Source organism: Zalophus californianus, chromosome 13 (assembly GCF_009762305.2).
Source record: "Zalophus californianus isolate mZalCal1 chromosome 13, mZalCal1.pri.v2, whole genome shotgun sequence".
Taxonomy (NCBI): Eukaryota; Metazoa; Chordata; class Mammalia; order Carnivora; family Otariidae; genus Zalophus; species Zalophus californianus.
The window spans coordinates 7,453,871-7,475,757 of NC_045607.1; the positions used below are offsets into that span (position 1 = coordinate 7,453,871).

The following is a 21,887-nucleotide window of genomic DNA, read 5'->3' on the forward strand; positions in this document are numbered from 1 at the left end:
TCCCTGCTAGGCAGGGAGCCTGCTTCTCCCTCTGCCTCTGCCTCTCTCTCTGACTCTCATGAATAAATAAATAAAACATTAAAAAAAAAAAAAAAGAACTAAGGAAATGGTAGCTCTTGCCAGTAGAACTTTTTTCCAATCACGAGTTGGTGGCAAAAATGCCACCTTAAGATCTGGAGACCAGGGGTGCCTGGGTGGCTCAGATGGTTAAGTGTCTGCTTTCAGCTCAGGTCATGATCCCAGGGTCCTGGGATCGAGTCCCACATCAGGCTCCCTGCTGGGCGGGGAGCCTGCTTCTCCCTCTTCCTCTGCCTCTGCCTCTCTCTCTGACTCTCATGAATAAATAAATAAAACATTAAAAAAAAAAAAAAGATCTGGAGACCAGACTCCATTCCCAGCTAATCATGATGCCCAGTGCCCATCTCTCCAATGCTGTAAAGGCTCAGGGTTATTCAGGTACCAAGTGGCTGGAGCAGGTGAAGTCCCCAGCTGGGCAGAGAAGGCATTCTGTGAGTCTGACCTTTTCCCCCAAACTTGGTACTGTTGACTTTTACTGATGTGGGGGTAGAGGTGCCTGGACTCTGGAAAGCTGTGGAAACATGACAGATCTGGAAAGGTGGCCCATACTGCAAAGATGGATTAGGTCTGGAAAGCTCACCCCAGTCTCCTCCTCTTTCTGCAGAAAATCAAAGAGCTCAGGACAAGGCTTCCCTTTTGAAAAGGCCCTGGATCCAAGGTAGGCCTCCAACCTCCCACTTCCGTCACTGGGAGCCCTGGGCTGGGATGTGGTTGGCACAAGGTAGGCTGAGGCACTGGTTGGCAATGTGGGGCAGGTTTCAGGCAACCCCTGGTTCTAGTCCCAGCTCTGCTCCTATTGCCTCATTAGTAAAACAGAATAACACATCTCTTTGGATTGTTGAAAGCAGCAATGCAATAACGTGTGCATCTCAACTGCTTAGGCACATAGTACAGCTCTAAAACTGTAGCCCTTATTATGGATAGGGAAACTGAGGCATAAGAAACCCACCCAGGAAGTCTTGTGGCATGTGTTCTAGCTACTTCAGGCAATTCCTTGCCTATCTCTAGGCCTTAGTTGTCCTATCCACACAATGGGGAGCTGGCCCCCCAAAACTCTAAAGGCTCTGCCATCTTGAGAGTGTTTCTGGTTCTAAATCCCAAGACAGGGCTAGCCACTCTTGCAATGGTACTTACACCCCTTGGCCCTGACCCAGAGAATATGCCTGGGTGCCACTCCAAAATGAACCAGCAGTTCTCTTCCCCTTTTCCTGATGATGAAATGGGCTGAAAAGGGGAACAAACTTGCCCTAAGTCCCTCTGCTGGAAAACAATGGAGGAATTGGGAATTTGAATCCCAGTCTGTCTGACTTCAGACCAAAGGAAAGAGGACAAGTAGCTGAAGCTCAGGCTGGAGGGGATGTCTGTCCTTGGTGCTCAAGGGCCCAAAGCTGCCAGAGTCATGGGGAGCACTGGGCAAAGGCAGGAGAAGCGGACACTTGGTCTGATGGCAGACTTTATTCAGACAGTGGAGACTCACCTGCCCCTTCTCAGGTCTTGGAAACTGGTATAGCCCTTCCTCCTGGAGGACACCCAGCCTGGCACCCAGAAAACCCTCATTGGCAGGGATGGGTCCAGAACAGGAGTAGTGGACCTGAGACACCCCAGCACCAGGCTGGACAACTGATTCTCACTCACATGTGGTGATCTTTGGGCAGCTCCTGGCTCTCCTGGGAGCTCCAGTGCCCTGCATGCTCCCTCCTGGGGTGGTCCTCAAAGCCACTCAACAGTGGTTATGACAAATTACGACAAATGAAGGGTCCAAGGGTCAGTGTTGAAAGAAAAGGAACAAAGGTAATGGCCAAAGAATCGTCCGCCTCAGGGGAGGTTGGGTGGTGGTGTGGGCAGTGGCTCAGGGCCTACGCCAGGCCCCTGACATGCACGGTGGGGGGGTCTGTGATGCCCAGCTCCTCCCGTAGAGCCCTCAGGGGCTGCTCCCAGCGCCGCTCGTAGTACAAGTTGAGGACACACGGGGCTCTGCGCCCATTCTGAATTGCCCATGGGATCAGCTCTGAAACCAGCACTTGCAGGCTCCTGTGGGGCAGCAGAGGAAAAAAGACATAAGGTGCCCAGAAGTTGGTGTACATTTTCTCAGTCCTCACAAATACCTTAAAAAGAAGGTAGTTATTATCCCCATTAGCATATGAGGAAACAGAAACTCAGTGAGGTAAAATCTTGTGTCCAAAGCCACACGTTTTAAATATGCCAAAGCCCAGATTTAAATCAAGGGCTACCTAACTCCAGGAACTAACACTGGATTTGCTGCCCCACCCCCTCAATTCCGTGTTCTGACCCAACACTGGGGCCTGGCCCGGGAGACTGTAGAGTCCTGTGAAACATCCAGGCTTCACTCACTGCCCTGGAGACCCTGTGCCAGGCCAGTTGCACCCTCCTGCCCCATTCTTTCTACTCTGGCTTCTTGGAGAACCATTGGGGCTGCTCAGGAAGGCTGCATGCTTGTCCCATTTCCTGGATCCTGGTTCCTCTGAGCTCTCCCGAACCCCTCACCACTTGAGAACTTACTGGGCACTGAGTCGGATTGGTCCAAAGAGGGCACCCAGGATGCACATGGGCAGGCCGGTCTGGACAGCCTCAAACCACTTCACCACGATCTCCCCTGGGGGGGCAGGGTGAGAAATGGGGTGGGAGGTGAGAAAGGCCCAGGAAGAGAGGCCATGGTGCTCCTGGCAGAACAGAGCAAAGCATCTGCTCCTCTTTGATCTCTGTCGGGTTGGCCATGCCGGTCCTGGCCCATGCTGGGCCTTAGAGCACTTGGCTTGGGGTGAAGGTGAGGGTCCAGGAAAGAGCAGGAGGTAATGGCTGGGAAGGAAGCCTGGGGTCAGAGTGCACAGGACTCCAAAAGCCAGGCTGAGAAGTCTGGGGTGGTTCCTACAGGCCTTAGGGAGTTGTGGAGGGTTTCAGAGCAGGGAGCCCTGATGCTTGGATGCTGCTACATCAGCTTAGGAACCACAGAGGCAGTGGGATGGAGAGGCGATGCGTGGCACAGATGTTACCAAGATGTTCAGAAAGCAGAAAATGAGGCACTGAGCCGGCTGGCTAGTGTGTGACAAATCCGGGTGGACAGGCTGGCTGCAACACCCCACCCCACCCTGCCCAGCCCCACTCTCAAGGCTGCTGGGGGCTACCACTCACCCAGGATGTTGGTGGGCATCCCCAGCAGGGTGTGGAGCATGTCATGAATCTCCCGGTACCGCTGGATCACATAGGCTAGCTCCTCATCGTCCACGAATCGGGTGGGTGCTCGGGTATCTGGGGAGACCCTCTGACAACCATGAACCTCCCCTAGATCTCTTCCCAACTGTTCCCAAGGCCAAACTGGCCAGCCTCTTCTTGATTGTCAACCACTCCCACCAAACTCATACCATGGACTATTTCTGTCCATACCTGCCAACAGGGGAGTCCTCGGGTAGGGAATATGGTGGCACTAACACCCCCATGGGCTACCCACACATGTCCAAGGCTGTTGGAATTTATGGCAAAGCAGCTTCTGGCAGGAGGGGGAAGCGACTGTTGTTTAAGGGGATAAGGTTTCAGTTTTACAAGATGGAAAAGCTCTGGAGGTTGGTTTCACAACAATGTGAATATATTTAACATTACTGAACTGTCCACTTAGAGATGGTTAAGATGACAGCTTTTTTTTTTTTTTCTTTAAAGTAAACTCTAGGGGTGCCTGGTTGGCTCAGTTGTTAAGCATCTGCCTTTGGCTCAGGTCATGATCCCAGCGTCCTGGGATTAAGCCCTGCATCAGGGTCCCCGCTCAGCGGGAAGCCTGCTTCTCCCTCTCCCACTCCCCCTGCTTGTGTTCCTTCTCTCACTATCTCTCTCTCTCTCTTTCTCTCTGTCAAATAAAGTAAACTCTACCCCCAACGTGGGGCTAGAACTCACAACCCTGAGATCAGGAGTCACACACTCTTCCGACTGAGCCACCCAGGCACCCCTGAGATGGCAACTCTTACGTCATCTTACCTTAAGTTACACCATGTTATGTTTTTTTTAACAAGTAGAAATAAAACGGAGAGAAAAGGGAAAAAGAAGTTTCCAGGGCCCCTGATACTTTCTTTTTTAAAGATTGAATGGGGGCGCCTGGGTGGCTCAGTTGGTTAAGCAACTGCCTTCGGCTCAGGTCATGATCCTGGAGTCCCGGGATCGAGTCCCACATCGGGCTCCCTGCTCAGCAGAGAGTCTGCTTCTCCCTCTGACCCTCTTCCCTCTCATGCTCTCTATCTCTCATTCTCTCTCTCTCAAATAAATAAATAAAATCTTTAAAAAAAAAAAATAAATAAAGATTGAATGGGGGGGGGCACCTGGCTGGCTCAGTTGGTTGAGCGTCTGCCTTCGGCTCAGGTCATGATCCTGGGGTCCTGGGATGGAGCCCCGCATGGGGTCCCTGCTCAGTGGGGAGTCTGCTTCCCCCTCACCCAAATAAATAAAATTTATTTATATACTTGAGAGAGAGACAGAGATGGTGTGTGCACACACAGGGGAGGGAGGAAGAATCCCAAGCAGACTCCGGGCTGAGTGCGGAGCCCAACGGAGGGCTCGATCCCAGGACCCTGAGATCACGACCTGAGCCAAAACCAAGAGTTGGACACTTAATTGACTGTGCCACCCAGGTATCCCTAATTTTTTAAAGTAATCTCTACACCCAACATGGGGCTTGAACTCATAATCCCAAGATCAAGAGTTGCATGCTCCACCCACTGAGCCAGCCAGGTGCCTGGGCCCTGATCCTTCACATGAGCTGCTCCCAGCCTCGAGTGCTCTCCCCCACCACCCGCAGCTTCACCTTGACAATTCCTACCTGTCCTTTCTGACTCGCCTTAAGTGTCCCTGCTGTAGGGAGGCTGTCCGTGACCTTCAGACTGCTAAGGTCCACATTACGGTCTCTTGCAGCATCCCGTACCTTGTATTGTGATGTGCATCGTATGTGCCCCTCTTCTAGACCTGGACTTTTCAGTACAGCAGCCACTCACTCCATGTGGCCACCAAGCCTAGAAATGGGACAGTTCCAACCTAGCTGTGCCGTAGTAGGCATAAAATGCACACTGAGTTTCAAAGACTTGGTGTGAAGAGAACAATGTGAAATCTTAGTAATTTAGAACTATCAATTACATGTTGAAATGATAGTATTTTCAGTACACTGGGTTAAATAAAAGAGGCTATTAAAGTTAATTGCACCTGTTTCTTTTTGCTTTTACTGAAGTGGCTAACAGCAGACTGGAAGTGACCTATCGGCTTGTGTTCGCTTTCTGTGAACAGTGCCATAGTGGCCTTTCAGCTGCACATGGCTGCTGGCTGCTTTGTTCACTGTTCTATCTCCAGGGACTTTTCTACCCCAGGAAGGGATGAACTGTCCCTCTCTGATCCACCCACTGCCTCTGTGAGTCCTCAGCAGCACCCATGCAGAATGGGAGCAGCCTAGTGTTCCTGTTCCCAAAGCATGATCTCAGCCTGTCCAGAGGCCAAAGGATTTGACATCTTCATTGCTTTGGGGCTACTGGCTCAGGGCCTTGGTCTGTGTCTGTGAGCTCCCTGGGTTCCGGTTCCTAATTTCTTCTCTAGGGAGTTCTACGTGCTGTGCGAAGCTGAGGGTGATCAGAGTGATAGCAATTATATTTATTGAGTACCTACTATGTGTCAGCACTGTATGAAGTCCTTTACATATATCATCATAAGGCATCCTTATGACCCTCTGGAGGTAGATACTTTAGGAGCCTCAGATAAAGGTAAGAAAAATGAGGTTCAGAGAAGTAACTTGCCCAATATCACACAGCTAATCAAGTGGCTGAATCAGGATTTGAAAAAAGTCCACTGGATTCCAAAGCCAGTACCTTTTTTTTTTTTAAAGATTTTATTTATTTATTTATTTGACAGAGAGAGACACAGAGAGAGAGGGAACACAAGCAGGGGGCGTGGGAGAGGGAGAAGCAGGCTTCCCACGGAGCAGGGAGCCCGATGCGGGGCTCGATCCCAGGACCCTGGGATCATGACCTGAGCCGAAGGCAGATGCTCAACGACTGGGCCACCCAGGCGCCCCCCAAAGCCAGTACCTTAATATCATTAATTATAAGCCATGTAAGTGCCCTGGAAGATAAACATTAGGTCCCCTGACCTCAGATAAGGAATATGAGGCTCAGAGAAGTCAAATGATTTGTCCAGGGCCATAAAGCTGGGAAGAGAGGTAGGATTCTAATTCAGGCTACCCTTAACTCCAGAGCCCAGGCCCATAATCTTAATACCACAAGATGACCATACCCCCTACCAATGACAGCCTCAGGGAGGGTGGCCTCACCTTGAACTTTGATCTCAATCTCTGCTGGGACAAAGGTTGTTCCTTCACATTCTGTGGGCTGCTGGTTTCAGTGCCCTACAAGTGTCACAGTCTCTATGGCTATTGTCACAACTAGGGCTGAGACCGGGCAGGGTGCCCAGGGAGGTCCTGGCAGTCCCATCCCCTCCACAGCAACAAGATGAAAGGCTCTGGGGACTTCAGAAGAAGGCGGCCACCCTGGTGGGTTTCCCATTGATGAAGTAACTTGCTTCCTGGTGACATCTGAGGAGATGGTGGAAAATGGGGCCGGATCAAGTGTCAGGAGAGTATGGGGAGCAGATTATTATCTCAGGAACAAATAATCTAATATATTTTTTTAAGATTTTATTTATTTATTTGAGAGAAAGAATGAGAAAGAGAGCACATGAGAGGGGGGAGGGTCAGAGGGAGAAGCAGACTCCCTGCCGAGCAGGGAGCCCGATGCGGGACTCGATCCCGGGACTCCAGGATCATGACCTGAGCCGAAGGCAGTCGCTTAACCAACTGAGCCACCCAGGCGCTCCAGGAACAAATAATCTTCTAGAGCAGTAGCTTCTCAGCTGTCCACCAGGGGATATTTGCAATGTCTGCAGAGATTTATGGCTGTCATAACTTAGTGGGGGTGCTACTAGCATCTATGTAGAGAGGCCAGGGATGCTGCTAACCATCCTGGAAAGCACCGGGCAGCCCCTACAAACAAAGAATTATCTGTTCCTGGGGCGCCTGGGTGTCTCAGCTGGTTAAGCATTTGCCTTCAGCTCAGGTCATGACCTCAGGTTCCTAGGATCGAGTCCCGTGTCAGGCTCCCTGCTTAGCAGGGAGTCTGCTTCTCCTTCTCCCTCCTCCCAACTGATGCTCTCTTTCTCTCTCTCAAATAAATTAAAAATAAATAAATAAATAAATAAAAGAATTATCTGGCCCGAAAAGTCAATAGTGCTGGGGTTGAGAAGCCTAGTTCTAGAGCAACCCGCAGTGGGCTGGAGAACTACTTGACAGAGCTTCTTGTTGGTGAGATGTGTGTATACGGGGATGGAGGGGTTGGGACAGGGAAGGTGTCCCAGCTGTATCCTAAGGTCCTTTTATAAATCACGTCATGTTACTAGCCTACTTGAAACCCTCAATGTCTTCTATTGCTCCTGTTACAGAATATAGACTTCTTCCCATGGCTGGCAGGGTCTGGGCCAGCTCTCCTCCCAGCCACTGGCCATCTGTCCTCCACTCACTTTTCCTTTTTTCAATTTCCCTTTTTTTTTTTTTTTTTAAAGATTTTATTTATTTCTTTGTCAGAGAGAGAGAGAGAGAGAGAGCACAAGCAGGGGAAGTGGCAGGCAGAGAGAGAGGGAGAAGCAGGCTCCCCAAAGAGCAGGGGGAGTCCGATGTGGGACTCGATCCCCAGACCCCAGGATCATGACCTGAGCCGAAGGCAGTCGCTTAACCAACTGAGCCACCCAGGCGCCCCATTTTTTTGTTTTTTTGAAGATTTTATTTATTTATGAGAGAGAGAGAGAGAGCGCACATGTAAGCGAGACAGTGAGAGCAGGGGAAGCGGCAGAGCAAGAAGCAGACTCTCAGCTGAGCAGGGAGCCCGATGCGGGGCTCGATCCCAGGCCCCTGAGTACATGACCTGAGCTGAAGGCAGATGCTTAACCCACTGAGCCACCCAGGTGCCCCATTTCCCTTTTCTTAAACACACAGGGCCTTGCACTTGCCAGAAGCCCTGTTCCTCCTCATCTCTCCTTAGGGCTGGCTCCTCCTCTTCCGAGTCTCCTCCGAGGGGCCTCCTGTGACCTCCCTATGGGAAGTGGCCACCTCTGACCCCACCTCCTTGTCCTCTCTCAGGATGTTGTTCTCACAGCACCATCTGCTAGAATGGAAGCTCCACAAAGGCAGGCTCTTTGCTGGTTTCATTCACTGTATCTCAATTACAGAGAACAGTGTTGTACATTCCAAGGAGTCAATAAATATTTGACCCGAATTTTTATATGAAATTTTTTCTTTTATTACTCGATTTCCTCCCCAAACCAGAATATTAGCGCCACAAGAGCAGGGTTTTGTCTGTCTGGCTCACCATTCTATCCCCAGCACCTGGAACAATGGGTGACAACTGGCAGATCCTGAACACATGAATGAGTTCCTCAGCAGCTGGGACTCTCCCCACCAGCTCCCGTCCTCCCTGCCTGGGACAGAGAGTGCCACAACCTGTCATACCCTGGGGAAAGCACTGACTCTAGAACATGAGTACATAATACAGCAATTAAGAGCATGATCTGGGGACACCTGGCTGGCTTAGTCGGTAGAGTATGCAATTTTTGATCTCGGGTTTGTGAGTTCAAGCCCCACATTGGGTATAGAGACAGACTTAAAAATAAAATCTTAAAAAAAAAAAAAGGCATGATGTGAGTATGAATACTGCCTCCATTCATACTGGGTGTATGAAATCATCAAGTTGCTTAAGTGTTCTGGGCCTCATTTCTTCATCTATTAAAGGGGATAATAATAGCACATACTTGGCAGGGAGGGTCAAGCATGAACCTTCCTGTTGGGAGGGTTCAACAAGATCAGGTATGAGCCTGGCAGCTGACACCCAGTAAGCGGCTATTGCATACTGGCCAGTATTATTGCTTGGAGTTCCTGACCCATTTGCCTGTCCCATAGAACATGACAAAGCCTTGGCACAAGAGACAAAAAACACACCTGGCCATGGTGGCCAATCAGGACTCCTCCTTCCTCAGGACATCACTCCCATGCCCTTCTCTGCCTTTCCTAGTGATTGCCAAATGCACAGAAGCTGGAAACTCACATTTACATCCAGGAAACAGAGATACTCTTGGCCAAGGGAGCCCTCAGGCAGACTACGGAGCTTGTCCAAGTCAAGGGTAGACAGCGAGATCCGGGGACGCTTCCTGCAAGGCAGAAGGAAGGGCTTAGGTACTGGGAGGGCAGCAGCAAAGGCAGGTGAGAGGCCAGCTAGAGCAAGGATTTGGGAAGTGAAGGGGCAGAGAGCAACAATGGGGACACAAATCCTATTGCAGGACGTGCTTCTGGCCAGGACAGTGGCAGGGACTGAGGAGACTACCACAAGCCAAGGTCATGGTTCCTGCCTGCAGTGGCATAATCTAGGGAGCAAGCCTCAGGTGTGATCAGGGTACTCACAAAGGACACTGCAGGGGAGTGGGGGTTACAGCTAGCCTGTTATGGGAGCTTAGGGAAGGCAGAGGGCCCTGTGGTGGGATCTGGGCTGAGGCCACCACATTGCACTACCCACGGGTCATCATAGTGTGTGTGTGAATGGCACCCACGGAGTTGGGCAGTGCCTAGCATGTGCAGCTCTCCATGGCCTGGGCATCAAGAAGAGCTCCCTAGAGGAACACAATGTGACTCCAGAGAGGTCAGGATCCCCAAAGAATATCCCCAATCCCCCAGGCACAGCTGGGACCTACTGCAGGATCTCAGCACCCTCTGGATCCTTCCTCATCTGGTCCCTGAGGACCTTCAGGGCACGGAGTCCTGTGGTCTCCCCCAGAACTGCGACCATGTCTGAAAGGAAAGAAATGGGGACAAATGGAAGATATGATGTTAGGTAAGTTACTGGACCCCATCCGAGCCTGTCTCCTACATGATAAACCAAAATCCTATCTACCTCTTAGTTACGAGGATTCATGTTAGACATTTAGCAAATCACCTGGCACACAGTAAGGGCTCAATATATGTACCTATAGTCATTATCATTGTATTAATCCAACGGGCTGAGATGGCTCTGGTTAGCACAGTGCTCTAAAGAGTTTATAAGTCACTTTTACACCCATTATTACAACGGATTATCATGCCTCCATTGATTACAGGCTTTGAATCAGAGTGCTAGGTTTGGGTTCAGGTGCAATCACTGTCTAAGGGAACTTGTGCAAAATGCTTCACATTTCCAAGCCTCAGGGTACTAATTTATGAAATGTGGAGAACACCTTTCTTACAGGGTTAATGTGAAGAAAAATCAAGAACATCGTGCATATAAAACATTTAGTGCAGTGAGCAACCGGCATTAGGGCTCAGTGAGCAGTTAGCACTGCCATTTCAATTGGCAGGAGTAATAATCCTTTCCAGACTTAGAATCCTGAGAATGAGAAGAGTCCTGTAGAACCCTAAGATGTTCCAGTCATACAACCAGCAAACATTTATTGAGCATCTGCTATGTACCAGGCACAATCTAAAACATGCTGATACAATGCAACAGGGCAGTCGGGGTGTCTGACCTCGTAAACTTTAATTTTTATTGGGATGTTATAATTTAATGTATAACAAACTTTGTAAATCATCTATTTAGTACACAGGTTCTCAATGTGGCTGGATGACAGAATCTTCCGGTAGGTTGTTTATTTAAAAATGCTGGCCCTTCCTCCCCTCCCCAGGCTCGGCCTGATTCGGACTGAACCCAGGGTGGGCCCTAGACATCTGCATTTTTGTGAACCTTGCGCGTGATGATGGGATGCAGCCAGGTTTGGGAACCCCGACCTAGTCTATTCTCCAGTTACCCCTAGGGGACGGGTAGAGAGAGAGGTGGGCACCTGCCCAGGTTCCCCAGGCAAGGGCGCGCGCCGACCCCCCGCTGCCCTCCCGGGAGCGCCGGCGACCTTACCGTGGCGGTACGGGTTATAGAGAGCCATTCCGGCCGAGCCGGCGGCCAGCAGCGCCTTCTGCAGCGGGGAGGTGGGGATGTGCCCCGGGTAGAGCAGGCCGGCGGCGCCGTGGCGCACGCCTCGGAGCGGCACGTCTACTGGGCAAAAAAAAAAAAAAAAAAAGGCCGCGGTCAGACGAGCCTGGCGCCCCAGGCCTCCCTCCCGCCTCTGCCACTTGCCTGCAGCCTGCCCCCGGAGGCCGCCGAGTCGGCGGAGAGGGCGCAGGGCCGAGCGCAGCAGCGTCCCCATGGCAGCGGGCACCAGCCGGCGGCCGCGGGAAGAGTGTACGGGGAGGGCCGATGCCGCAAACCTCTCCCGCCGCGGAGCGCCCAGAAGGGCCTTTGAAGGAGGCACGGACAGGAGAGGGCCCTATCGCTAAGTAAGAGAAGAAAACCCAGGCGACCTGTCTACCACCTATTCCCACCGAAGCAAAATTCTCCCCATTTCCCCTCACTCCCAGAAAGGCTCCCCAAGTGATCCCTGCTCGGGGTTCAGCGTCGGGCACTCCTGTCCTCTCCTCCGTGCGTTTTCCCCCGAGGCCAATAAAGACGTGAACCTCTTCCGGCTGCGAAACGTGGCGGCACCCAGGGTCCGGACCACATTTGGGAGGGGGACCGGACGGCACTTCCGTTCAGGTGCAGCTCTCTCACCAGCCGGCGCCGCTGGCTTCGGGCATGGGGTCCCGCGGCCTGGCGCGGCTGCACGGGCTCTTCGCGGTCTACAAGCCCCCGGGGCTAAAATGGAAGCACGTGCGGGACACCGTGGAGTTGCAGCTTCTGAAGGGTGAGCGCTTCGAACCAGACCCACGATCCCGCTCTGGTTCTCCGGGAGTCCATCTCCGCGTCTGATCCTCCCGGCAAAATAAAGTCATGTGACCCAGTCCACTGGGCAGAGCGCTTTCCTAAGCATGTAATCTGTGTACTCCGTTACTCCTCACTTTCCCCTGCGTTCAGATGTCATAAGTAATAGAGTCAGAATTTGAACCCAAGGCTGTTTCTTTTTTTTTAAGGTTTATTTATTTATTTGAGAGAGCGAGAATGAGAGAGAGAGAGAGATTACATGAGAGGGGAGAAGGTTAGAAGGAGAAGCAGACTCCCCACTGAGCAGAGAGCCCGATGCGGGACTCGATCCGGGGACTCCAGGAGCATGACCTGAGCTGAAGGCAGTCGCTTAACCAACTGAGCCACCCAGGTGCCCAAGCCTGTTTCTTAACTGCTGCTATTTGCTACATGGGCTTTCTCTTCTACATCTCCATACCTCCCTGTCCCATCTCCCCCAGGTGTTCGGACAGAATTGACCTGATGTCTTTTACCTTTGTGTACTCAGGTGTCAATGCTGGGAAGGCTCCTGCCCCTGAACAGCGTGTTCGTTTTCTGCTGGGCCCCGTGGGAGACGGTGAAGAGAAGGAGCTTACTCTGACCGCCACCAGTGTGCCCACCCTCACCAACCATCCGCTGGGTAAGGCACATTCAGGCAGGGGCCTGGGTGTCACTTCCCAGGCAGTTTCTGCCCAGAGTCAGTGTTCCAGTCAGTGCTCAGACTCTTGTCCCAGATGCTTGAAGGGCCACAGCGGGGATGGAAGTATTTGACCGGGAATTGGCAAATTTTCCTGGAAAGGGCCGGATAGCAAATATTTTAGGCTTTGCAGGCCCAGTTCTGCCATAGTAGTAGGGCAAAGAACCTGTAGGCAATATGGAATGCAGTGAACCTGGCTGTGTTTCAATAAAACTATGGAAAGTGACATTTGAGTTTCATATAATTTTCCTATGTCACAAAATATTTCTTGATTTTTGGGGGATCATTGAAAAAAAAATTTAACTCATGGGCCATTAAAAAAAAACAGGCTTGAGAATTTGGCCTGTGGACTGTAGCTTGCTGACCCCTTTTAACTATTCTGGGACTCCAGATGCGAATTGAGACCCTCAGGTAGAAGTCCTAAGGTGGGAGTTTGGGGCTCTTGGGAAGGAGTGACTTTTTTAGTCAGCAAAGCTGCCCAAGAATGGAACTAGTTACAATGAGCTCCCTGTCACTATACAAGATTAGGAAGACTGAGGGGCTTGACCAGAAACCACTAAAATCCCTTTGGCAGTGATATTTATTGATTCTACAGTGTAGCAATAACAAGTATGATGTACCGAGGATCTCTTCTGTACTAGATACCATGTTAAGGTTTTACCAAGTACCATTTTATTAAATCTTCACCACAACCCTGTGAGGTGGGTCCTGTTCTCATTTCACAAATGAGGAAACTGAGGGTCAGTGTGGATATTAAGTAACATAGGCTGGATTCAGTAGGTGCTTAACCATCCCGTATCCTTCCCCCAGATACCTCTTGTTCTGTAGAAGTATATGTGTTTCTGGCTCATTGCTGCATGCGGTCTTTTTTTTTTTTCTTTTTAAATAGCGTTATTGAGATATAATCGATACACAAAAACCCACATTTTAAAAATGGTTTTATTTTAATTTTTTTTTTAAGATTTTACTTATTTATTTGAGAGAGAGAGCAAGAAGGGGAAGGGGCAGAGAGAGAGGGAGAAGACTCCCTGCTAAGCAAGGAGCCCAGTGTGGGACTCGATCCCAGGACCCTGGGATCATGACCTGAGCCAAAGGCAGACACTTAACCAACTGAACCACCCAGGCGTCCCTCACTAGTTGTTTCCTGAGTGCCTAGTGAGTTCTGGGCTCTAGGGTTAGAACTTGGGACCCAGGCTCTGCCTTCAGTAACTTACCACCTCCATTTTCTTACTGGGGTGGCCAGGACTCTCTGCCACAGCTGAGTAGGAAAGTTGACTCCCAATGTTCTGCCCAGTCCCCTCAAAGCCTCTCACCAGGGGAATGATGATAGGCAGGGTCACAAGCCCTTTTCCTGGGCCCGGGGACCTGAGGAAATGGTTCGAGGCCTCAGATTCCACATGGGGGCCTGAGAGTCCAACCTGATCCTGGTTTGGGCTCCATGAGGCTACATCCTAGGAATGAGGCCATGATGCAGGCTGAAGTCATCCTGGAGGCTGGATTCATTGAGCAGAGGGACTCGTTTGTTTCTTTCTAGTCTGCGGACCAGCATTCACCAGATTGAAGGTTGGCGTGGGACACCGGCTGGATGCTCAAGCGTCTGGGGTGCTTGGTAGGTGATGTGGTGAGCCCGGGGGTGCAGTGATACAGTCTCGGGAGAAGACCAGGGAGCTACCATGAACCCCACCCACTTCCAGCCTGACCGCCATTTCCTGCCGCTGCCCTCCTCGCCTGCTTCCTGCCCCAAGTCTGGTCAGCCGGTGGAAGGGGGGATGGCGCAATTGCCCACTTTTATCAAGTGATTCCTGCATTCGACGTGCAGCATGAAGCCCTTCGTGCACATGTTTTCATGACAACAACCTTATTAGGTAGATTATGATTTTATGGAGAAAAGAAGGCTCCAGGAGCTTAGGTGACTCGGTCTGGGTCATGTGGCTAGAGAATGCCCCTGTTCCAGGGAGCACAAACTGTCATCACTTGTGTGGGTTAGCCAAGCGTGTGACTCTGGCCCCACCGGCCAGGGTCTGAATGTCGCTGGAGCTGGACACATAAAGCCCTGAGTCAGGAGCCATCTGTGTCCCCAGGGTCAGGCGGTGGCCACATCCTCCGTGTGCGGTAGTCACAGTCCCCTTGTCTCACTTCCTGGGGCACAGGCAGGCAGACATGATGTCATGTTCCCTCTCCCTGCCCTCCCTCTCCAGGAGTGAATGGAGGGTCATTCTCTCCTCCAGCCAGAGGGAGAAACAGCCAGGAAAAGGCAGGCAGTGGCCACAATGCCCCTTTATTGGGCCCTTCCTTTGTGCTCACTTCTTCCTGTGTATTGCCTCAGTCTTCACAACACCCACAGGGATCAGACAGGATCTTGTATCCCCATTTTACGGATGGGGAGCTTGAGGCCCAAGGAAGCTAACGGACATGCTTAGAGCCACCCCAGATTTGAGGGCAGGTCTGTGTGACTGGGCCCTCGTCACTTTCTTTGGAGTGCATCCCCCCAGGGCGCTTACTAAGGATCCAAGGCCCCTCCATGAGTCAGAGTCAGTACAAGTGGGTGGGCCCCGAAACCTACATTTTCGTATCTACCCAGGGGAGCTCACTTGCTCCCTGTAGAAGAAGCTGTCCTTGCCCTCTTGCTGGCTTTAGCAGCATCAGAGATGGAAGGATTCAGGTGGTGGTTGTGGGGGTTGGAGGTCCCAGGGAAATGAGAAGGGGGAGCCAGGTGTGACATCAGCCTGGGTGTCTTCCAGTGCTCGGCGTGGGACATGGACGCAGGCTCCTCACCAGCATGTACAATGCTCACCTCACCAAGGTATGGGGATGCTGCAGACAGCTTGTTTAGCCCCTTTCCCTGGGGCTCACTGGCAGGAATGTGAAGCTGAGAGGACTGCATGGGGGAACACCCAGGTCATCAGCCAGCGTTGTTTCATGGCCGTGTGCTGGGGGAGACTGTAAGGATAGCACGGTAATGACCGCTGCTGGCCTTGTTGCATGCCAGCCGCTCTTTGCTGAGCACTGCATGTGGACTCCCTCTTGGATGCCTCACATCCTCCCCGAAAAGTGGGATCTGCTGTTAACCCGCCTTACAGATGGGACCACTGAGGCACAGAGAGGGGATGTCATTTGCCCAGGGTCGTGCAACCTGTAAGGATTCGAACCTGGATTTGCACTTTAAACCTGGATCTGTCTGACCCCAGACCAAGACTGAGAGGTGGACATCACCATCCAGGCATCAGGGAGCTTGCATCTGGGCTGGGGCTGTGAAATCTGGCACCATGAGAGGGGACAGAGGTGCTGCGTTAGCCTCCATTTTTAGTGGTTAAGAGCACAGATTCTGGAGCCAAACGGCTTCAGTTCAAAACCAGCTTCTCCCCTCTGCCTGCTGTGGGCCCCCAGGTGGATGACTTAACATCCGTGTTCCTCCATTTCTGCGTCTGTAAGGTGGGGGAGATAATAGTACCTCCTCCATAGGGTTACTCTGAAGATTAAGTTAGTAACTACCTGCACCATACTTAGCACAGTCACTGGCGCATGGTAAATGCTCAGTAAGTTATTACTGCTGCCGTTGTCATCCCTTCCTTGTGGCAGAGGCTGTTAGCTGCACAGATCATATTTGGAGGCTGGGGAGAAGCCGACAGGGTGCACTGGGAGGGGCCTGGCATGATAAGTTGTCAGGTCTGGCTGGAGAGAAGAGACGTGGAGGCACAGGGCGGTCATCATCCTTTGCGGGCAGGTGCTTTCTGTCATAGGGAAGTCTGGTGCCCTTCCCTGGGGGGACAGTGGGGTGGCTGGGTGGGGGCTGAGTGCCTGGCTCCCTGAGGGGAGACCTGAGGACCCCCCACCTGCAGTCTTATCTAGCAGGTTGGGGGTAGGAGGTGCTGGACATACCTCCCTCCTCAGTGCTGAGGGCGAGCAGGGAATCTGACCCCATCATCCCCTCCCCATCTCTGCAGGATTACACAGTACGTGGCCTCCTGGGCAAAGCAACAGATGACTTCTGTGAGGATGGGCGGCTGGTGGAAAAGTCAACATATGGTGAGAGCCCGCAGGCGCCCAGGGCCGTGGGAGGAGAGCGGCTATGGCTGCCTTTGCATTTGCTCTCCCTCGATTCCTCACCCCCACGCGGGCCTTGCAGCCCTCAGTGACTGCAGCACACTAAGTTTGGGCTGGCTGCTGGGGCCTTTGGGCACATCATTCTGTCTCGCAAGTATAATTGCCCGGTGCCTCCCCATCTGGCATAAATGTCACCTCCCCAGGGAAGCTCCACTTCATCCCCAGATGAACTAGATGGACTCTTAGAACAGTAATCAACTAATGATTAGTGATTCTTTTAAATTTGAGAGAGAGAGGGGCTCCTGGGTGGCTCAGTTGGTTGAGCAGCTGCCTTCGGCTCAGGTCATGATCCTGGAGTCCCGGGATCGAGTCCCGCATCGGGCTCCCTGCTCAGCGGGGAGTCTGCTTCTCCTTCTCACCCTCCTCCCTCTCGTGCTCTCTCTCTCTCATTCTCTCTCTCAATAAATAAATAAAATCTTTAAAAAAAAATTAGAGAGAAAGAGCGAGAGCGAGCGTGGGGGGAGGGGCAGAGGCAGAGAGGGAGAGAGAATCTCAAACAGACTCTATGTACTGAGTGTGGAGCCCGACACAGGACTCAATCCCACGACCCCGAGATCATGACCCGAGCCGAAATCAAGAATCGGACGCTCAGCCGACTGAGCCACCCAGGCGTCCCATGATTAGTGATTATTTAATATCTGTCTTCCCACCACACTGTCACCATGGGAGCAGGGACCACGTCATTCCATTCCTGTGGTTACACACAGCGCAGAGCCTGGGACATGGGAGGTTCTTGTTGGTTGGGTGGATGGATGAAGAAGTAGGTGGGGGGGTGGATAGATGGTTGGATGGCTCATTCCTCGCTTCTTACCCTCCCTATGTTCTAACACTTTCCATAGGATCTATTACATTTTCTTATTTGACAGATGTTTTTGGGCACCAACCATGTGCCAGGGTCTTGATGAACCAGATGGGGTCCCCAGTCTCAGTGAACTCAGTCTGGCAGGGAGAGCAAACACACACCTCTGTAATCTTCTAGACAGGATTAAGAACGTGGCAAAGTAACACTATATAATCTGTATATGTGGGTGTATCAGCATACAAAACATGTCCAAAGACAGTTACCAATTTGACACTCTGGTAGGGAAGAAGCCCAAATTTGGAGAAGGGGAGATGCTGTTAATGCTGATCTAAATTTCTTTCTTTTTTTTTTTTTTAAGATTTTATTTATTTATTTATCTATTTGAAAGAGAGACAGAGAACGTGCATGCAGGAAGAAGGGGCAGAGGGAGATCTTAAGCAGACTCCACGCTGAGTGTGGAGCCCGGCGCAGGGCTTGATTTTACGACCCTGAGATCATGACCTCAGCAGAAATCAAGAGTTGGGTGCTTAACCCACTTAACCCAGGTGCCCCCTGATCTAAATTTCTTAAAGAAGAGGGGTGCCTACTTAAGATCCTCTTCCTCTGTCCATTCTCCCTACGGGTACAAGTGTGCACGTGCTCTCTCTCAAATAAAATGAATCTTTAAAAAAAATAAATAAATTTCTTAAAGAAGATTTATATGTCAATTATATAACTAAAAAATAATGTTAAAACCAAAGCAAATTAGAGACTTTTTTTTTTTTAATTTATCTGAGAAAGAGCACAAGCAGGGGGAGCTGCAGGCAGAGGGAGAAGGAGGCTCCCCACTGAGCAGGGAGCCCGCTGCGGGGCTCGATCCCAGGACCCTGGGACCATGACCTGAGCCGAAGGCAGATGCTTCACCGACAGAGCCACCCAGGCACCCCAAACCAAAACAAATTCAATGCTTGGAAAGAGACTCAGGATGCAGGAAAAAGAAGTGACATGCTCCAGGAGGGCTTCCTGGAGGAGGCTGCATTTGAGCTGAGCTGGAAATGAGGAGGGAGGGGGCAGTGGTAGGTACATTTCAGATAAAACAATGGCATGAAGAAAGCCAGGGAGAGAGGATAAGAGGCCTAGGCTAGGCCCTTCCGAGCTGGCAGACCTTCGGTCACCACACCTGTGCCCAGAACTCTGGCCTTTGGAGCCAGAAGTTGGCACCTGCCCAGCTGGGCCCCAGGATCAGCCTCCTAGCAGTTTGTGAGCATCCCTGGGCTTGGCAGCTGCCTGCCCTAGTCACTCGGTGGTACCAGCAGGCAGAGCCACCCCCTTCTGCCATCTGTGTCTGCATTCAGACAGATGGCCCTCTCGCTCCCAGGGTCCCTGGCATAAAAGAACCCAGATTGGGGCTCAGGGAACCTGGCTTCGAATATTGGAGAAGTCATATTATGGCTTTGAGCCTCATTTCCATAAGAAACTGTTCTTAACTTGGAGTCTGTGAGCCCCTTAAAACTGTCCTCACAATACTGAGTTCAGGCATAACTTTCTGAGACGAGGTTCTTGGGCTTTCATAAGAGTCTCAAAGGACTCATAACCCCCTAAATGGGAGCCCTGGGTGCTCTGGGACCCCTCCAGTTTCCAAGGATGGGGCTGGTTTGAGGGAAGGGAGTTTGCCAGTTTGTTGTTGCCTGTCCTCAGCAGGCGCTCGTGTGCTGACCATCCCCTGGCTTTTCCAGACCATGTGACCAGAGAGAAGCTGGACCGCATCCTCGCCCTGATCCAAGGTTCCCATCAGAAGGCCCTGGTGATGTAAGTGGGGCCCAATCCACACTTTGCTGAAAGGGGCCCTTGAGGAGGTGCTGGAAGAGTAAGAAGTACCCACTGGGCTCCCTGTAGGCTCTGCCCACGCTGGGGCAGGTTCCATGGACCTTCTTTTTAGAGCCCGAAAGCAGCATGAACCAGCCCTTCCTTCCATAGCATGCAGGAGTGTTTCTTTGTGCCAGGCCAGCCCCTGGGGAGACCGAGGGGGAACAAGAGACCCCAGCTAGCCTCAGTGAGAGAAGCCAGGAACCCACATCATATGACCTAGAAGCAGGGGGCAGGAGCAGGCAGCAAGTGCTTGACCGGAAGCTAGGGAGACTGCAGAGGAGGGCAGAGCCTGCATTTAGGGATTGGAGGAGATAGAAAAAGGCAGGGGCAGGGAAGCTGGAAAGCAAAAGAAGAGCTTTAGGAAAGCTCTTCCTGAGTGGGGCAGGGCCAGGGGTAAACTGGACCCAGCTCCCCATCCCACGCCAGCCCCCTTTTGATCCCCAGGTACTCCAACCTGGACTTGCAGACCCAGGAGGCCTATGATATGGCTGTGAGAGGCTTGATTCGGCCCATGGGCAAGTCCCCAATGCTGGTAACGGGCATCCGATGCGTCTTCTTTGCGCCGCCGGAATTCCTCATAGGTACATTGCTCCAGGAAGTTGGAGCAGTGAGATGGGGCTCCTGGGTTTGGGGAATCATTGTGGAATGCCCTTGTAGACCCCAGCACATGCCCGCCCTGATCCCTGCTGGCTAAGGCGCCAGGGGCCAGCTTCCTTCTCAGCCCCCGGCTGGACTTGGCCCATCCACACAGCACTCAGATCAAATCCCGTCCTATATGCTGCCAAGTTACACTTTGAAGCCAGACCTTAGCGAGAAGTTAATACTTAGTGGTTCATTTCCATTGCCTCGCAGTGTTTCACGTTGCAGTGGGCCATCAGACAGCACCCTCGTCTCCCCAGTCCTGCCCAGCTCGGTCCCTCCCTCCTTTCTTCTCTCTTCATCTTACTAACAAGGGCTCCTTGCGTGCTGACCCGGACTCTCCCAATGATAAGCACCTTATGTACATTATCTCTTAAGATAATTTTACAGATGAGCCTTAAGTCTTACACCAGAACAGCCTTCCGGAAGTTAACCTGCCCACAAAACTCCTGCGGCGGCGGGGGGGGGGGGGGGGGGGGGGGGGGGGGGGGGGGGGGGGTGTCTCTGATTCTGCAGGTCTGGGTGGAGCCCAAGATTCTGCACATCTAATCAACTTTCAGGGCTGGCCCGTGAGCAAAGTCCTGGAGAGCTAAGGTCTTTCTCTAAGGTTTATCACACAGCCAAGAGGTATCACGGGTGTGGATTTAGATCCACAGATACCAGAGGCCATGCTCCCAACCTTCAGATCTGTTGTGTGTCCCTGGCAGAGGTACAGTGCATGCATGAGACACAGAAGCAGCTGAGGAGGCTGGTGCATGAGATCGGCCTGGAGCTGAAGACCACCGCTGTCTGTTCCCAAGTGCGGCGTACGCGGGATGGCTTTTTCACCCTAGACGATGCCCTCCTGAGGACCCAGTGGGATTTACACAGCATCCAGGATGCCATCCAGGCCACAGCTCCCCGGGTGGCAGCAGAGCTGGAGAGGAGCTTGAGGCCAGGGCTGGGCACGCAGCAGCTTCCCGGTCCAGGCCAGCCCTGGGACTCCAGGGGGCCAAGCTCTGCCTTGGGGCTGGAGAGCTGTGCAGGGCCTTGAAAGGCCAGGCGGCTGGCGAGACAGTGAATAGATAAGAATTGTGCTGAGCTGGAACTGATAACTGCGCAGAATGCAAGAGGAAGGGAAGAACATGTGACATAAAACTCTGAAACTGTAAGAAAATCAACAGACTTGACCCGATGGAAAAGGAGAAACTTCTATATGGAGGAAAAGATGATAAAGAAATGATAAGACAGATAAAAATACTTGTAATACGTTTAAGAATGAATATCCAGGGGCACCTGGGTGACTCATTCGGTTAAGTGCTTGCCCTCAGCTTAGGTCATGATCCCAGGGTCCTGCACCCCTGATGAAGTCCCGCATCAGGCTCCCCGATCAGCGGGGAGCCTGCTTCTCCCTCTGCCTCTGCTTCTCCCTCTGCTTGTGTCTCTCTTTTTCATATAAATAAATAAAATCTTCAAAAAGATTAACAATAAGAAAAAGATAAGAAAATTGGGCAAATGACATGAATTGTGTGTTTATACGTATAAAAAGAAATCCAAGTGGCCAATAAGCCAGAAATGATGCTCAACCTCTCTAATAATGAGAGACATACAGATGAAAATGATACTTTTCCTTGCCTTTCCAAACAGTAAAAAGAGAATATCCAATATTGGTGATGATGTGAGAAAATGGGCAGTCTGTGCTACTGGTAGGAAGGTACAACTTTGTAACCTTTTAGGAGTAACTTGGTAGTATGTGTCAAAGTTAAAAATACTCCTGCTCTGTGACTCAGCAGTTACAGTTTGAGGAACCTGTCTTCTGGCATAAGTTGCAGACAGTTGTAGGTACTTAGATGGTCATAGCTATAATGTAATAGTAATAAATAGGAGATGCCATTACCATCCATCAGTAAGGGACTGGTTAAAT

General features: G+C 51.5%; 2 protein-coding genes across 6 annotated transcripts; one reads left to right on the top strand and one right to left on the bottom strand.

Moving 5' to 3' along the window:
* Positions 1 to 1,435: 1,435 nt before the first annotated feature.
* On the bottom strand, positions 1,436 to 11,743 carry COQ4 (coenzyme Q4). 4 transcript variants are annotated; one of them, XM_027616471.2, is made up of 7 exons: positions 11,256 to 11,617; positions 11,037 to 11,174; positions 9,847 to 9,943; positions 9,207 to 9,309; positions 3,229 to 3,358; positions 2,599 to 2,692; positions 1,436 to 2,109 (listed from the first exon to the last, which is right to left on the bottom strand). In XM_027616471.2, the coding sequence occupies exons 1-7, from the start codon at positions 11,323 to 11,325 to the stop codon at positions 1,935 to 1,937; spliced, it is 807 nt and encodes a 268-aa protein (XP_027472272.1). In that variant the 5' UTR covers positions 11,326 to 11,617; the 3' UTR covers positions 1,436 to 1,934. The 4 variants fall into 4 exon arrangements, with proteins under 4 accessions (XP_027472272.1, XP_027472275.1, XP_027472274.1 ...); XM_027616474.1 differs by lacking the exon at positions 11,256 to 11,617 and adding an exon at positions 11,633 to 11,743 and having other exon boundaries at positions 1,935 to 2,109; positions 11,037 to 11,171; XM_027616473.1 differs by lacking the exon at positions 11,256 to 11,617 and adding an exon at positions 11,633 to 11,678 and having other exon boundaries at positions 1,935 to 2,109.
* On the top strand, positions 11,717 to 21,392 carry TRUB2 (TruB pseudouridine synthase family member 2). 2 transcript variants are annotated; one of them, XM_027616469.2, is made up of 8 exons: positions 11,717 to 11,859; positions 12,403 to 12,534; positions 14,126 to 14,200; positions 15,333 to 15,394; positions 16,536 to 16,617; positions 19,213 to 19,285; positions 19,790 to 19,926; positions 20,692 to 21,391. In XM_027616469.2, exons 1-8 carry the CDS (start codon positions 11,751 to 11,753, stop codon positions 21,015 to 21,017), a joined length of 996 nt encoding a protein of 331 aa, XP_027472270.1. In that variant the 5' UTR covers positions 11,717 to 11,750; the 3' UTR covers positions 21,018 to 21,391. The 2 variants fall into 2 exon arrangements, with proteins under 2 accessions (XP_027472270.1, XP_027472271.1); XM_027616470.2 differs by lacking the exons at positions 11,717 to 11,859; positions 12,403 to 12,534; positions 14,126 to 14,200 and adding an exon at positions 14,218 to 14,456 and having other exon boundaries at positions 20,692 to 21,392.
* Positions 21,393 to 21,887: the final 495 nt, after the last annotated feature.

Excerpts from the sequence above, each read along its gene's own strand:
- COQ4 (XM_027616471.2), bottom strand. The coding sequence starts at position 11,325 with ATGGGGACGCTGCTGCGCTCGGCCCTGCGCCCTCTCCGCCGACTCGGC. Across the intron at positions 9,310-9,846 it reads GAGGGTGCTGAGATCCTGCA|GAAGCGTCCCCGGATCTCGC; the intron begins GTAGGTCCCAGC and ends TCTGCCTTGCAG. Across the intron at positions 2,110-2,598 it reads CCAATCCGACTCAGTGCCCA|GAGCCTGCAAGTGCTGGTTT; the intron begins GTAAGTTCTCAA and ends GCTGCCCCACAG.
- TRUB2 (XM_027616469.2), top strand. The coding sequence starts at position 11,751 with ATGGGGTCCCGCGGCCTGGCGCGGCTGCACGGGCTCTTCGCGGTCTAC. Across the intron at positions 11,860-12,402 it reads GGAGTTGCAGCTTCTGAAGG|GTGTCAATGCTGGGAAGGCT; the intron begins GTGAGCGCTTCG and ends TTGTGTACTCAG. Across the intron at positions 15,395-16,535 it reads ACAATGCTCACCTCACCAAG|GATTACACAGTACGTGGCCT; the intron begins GTATGGGGATGC and ends CCATCTCTGCAG.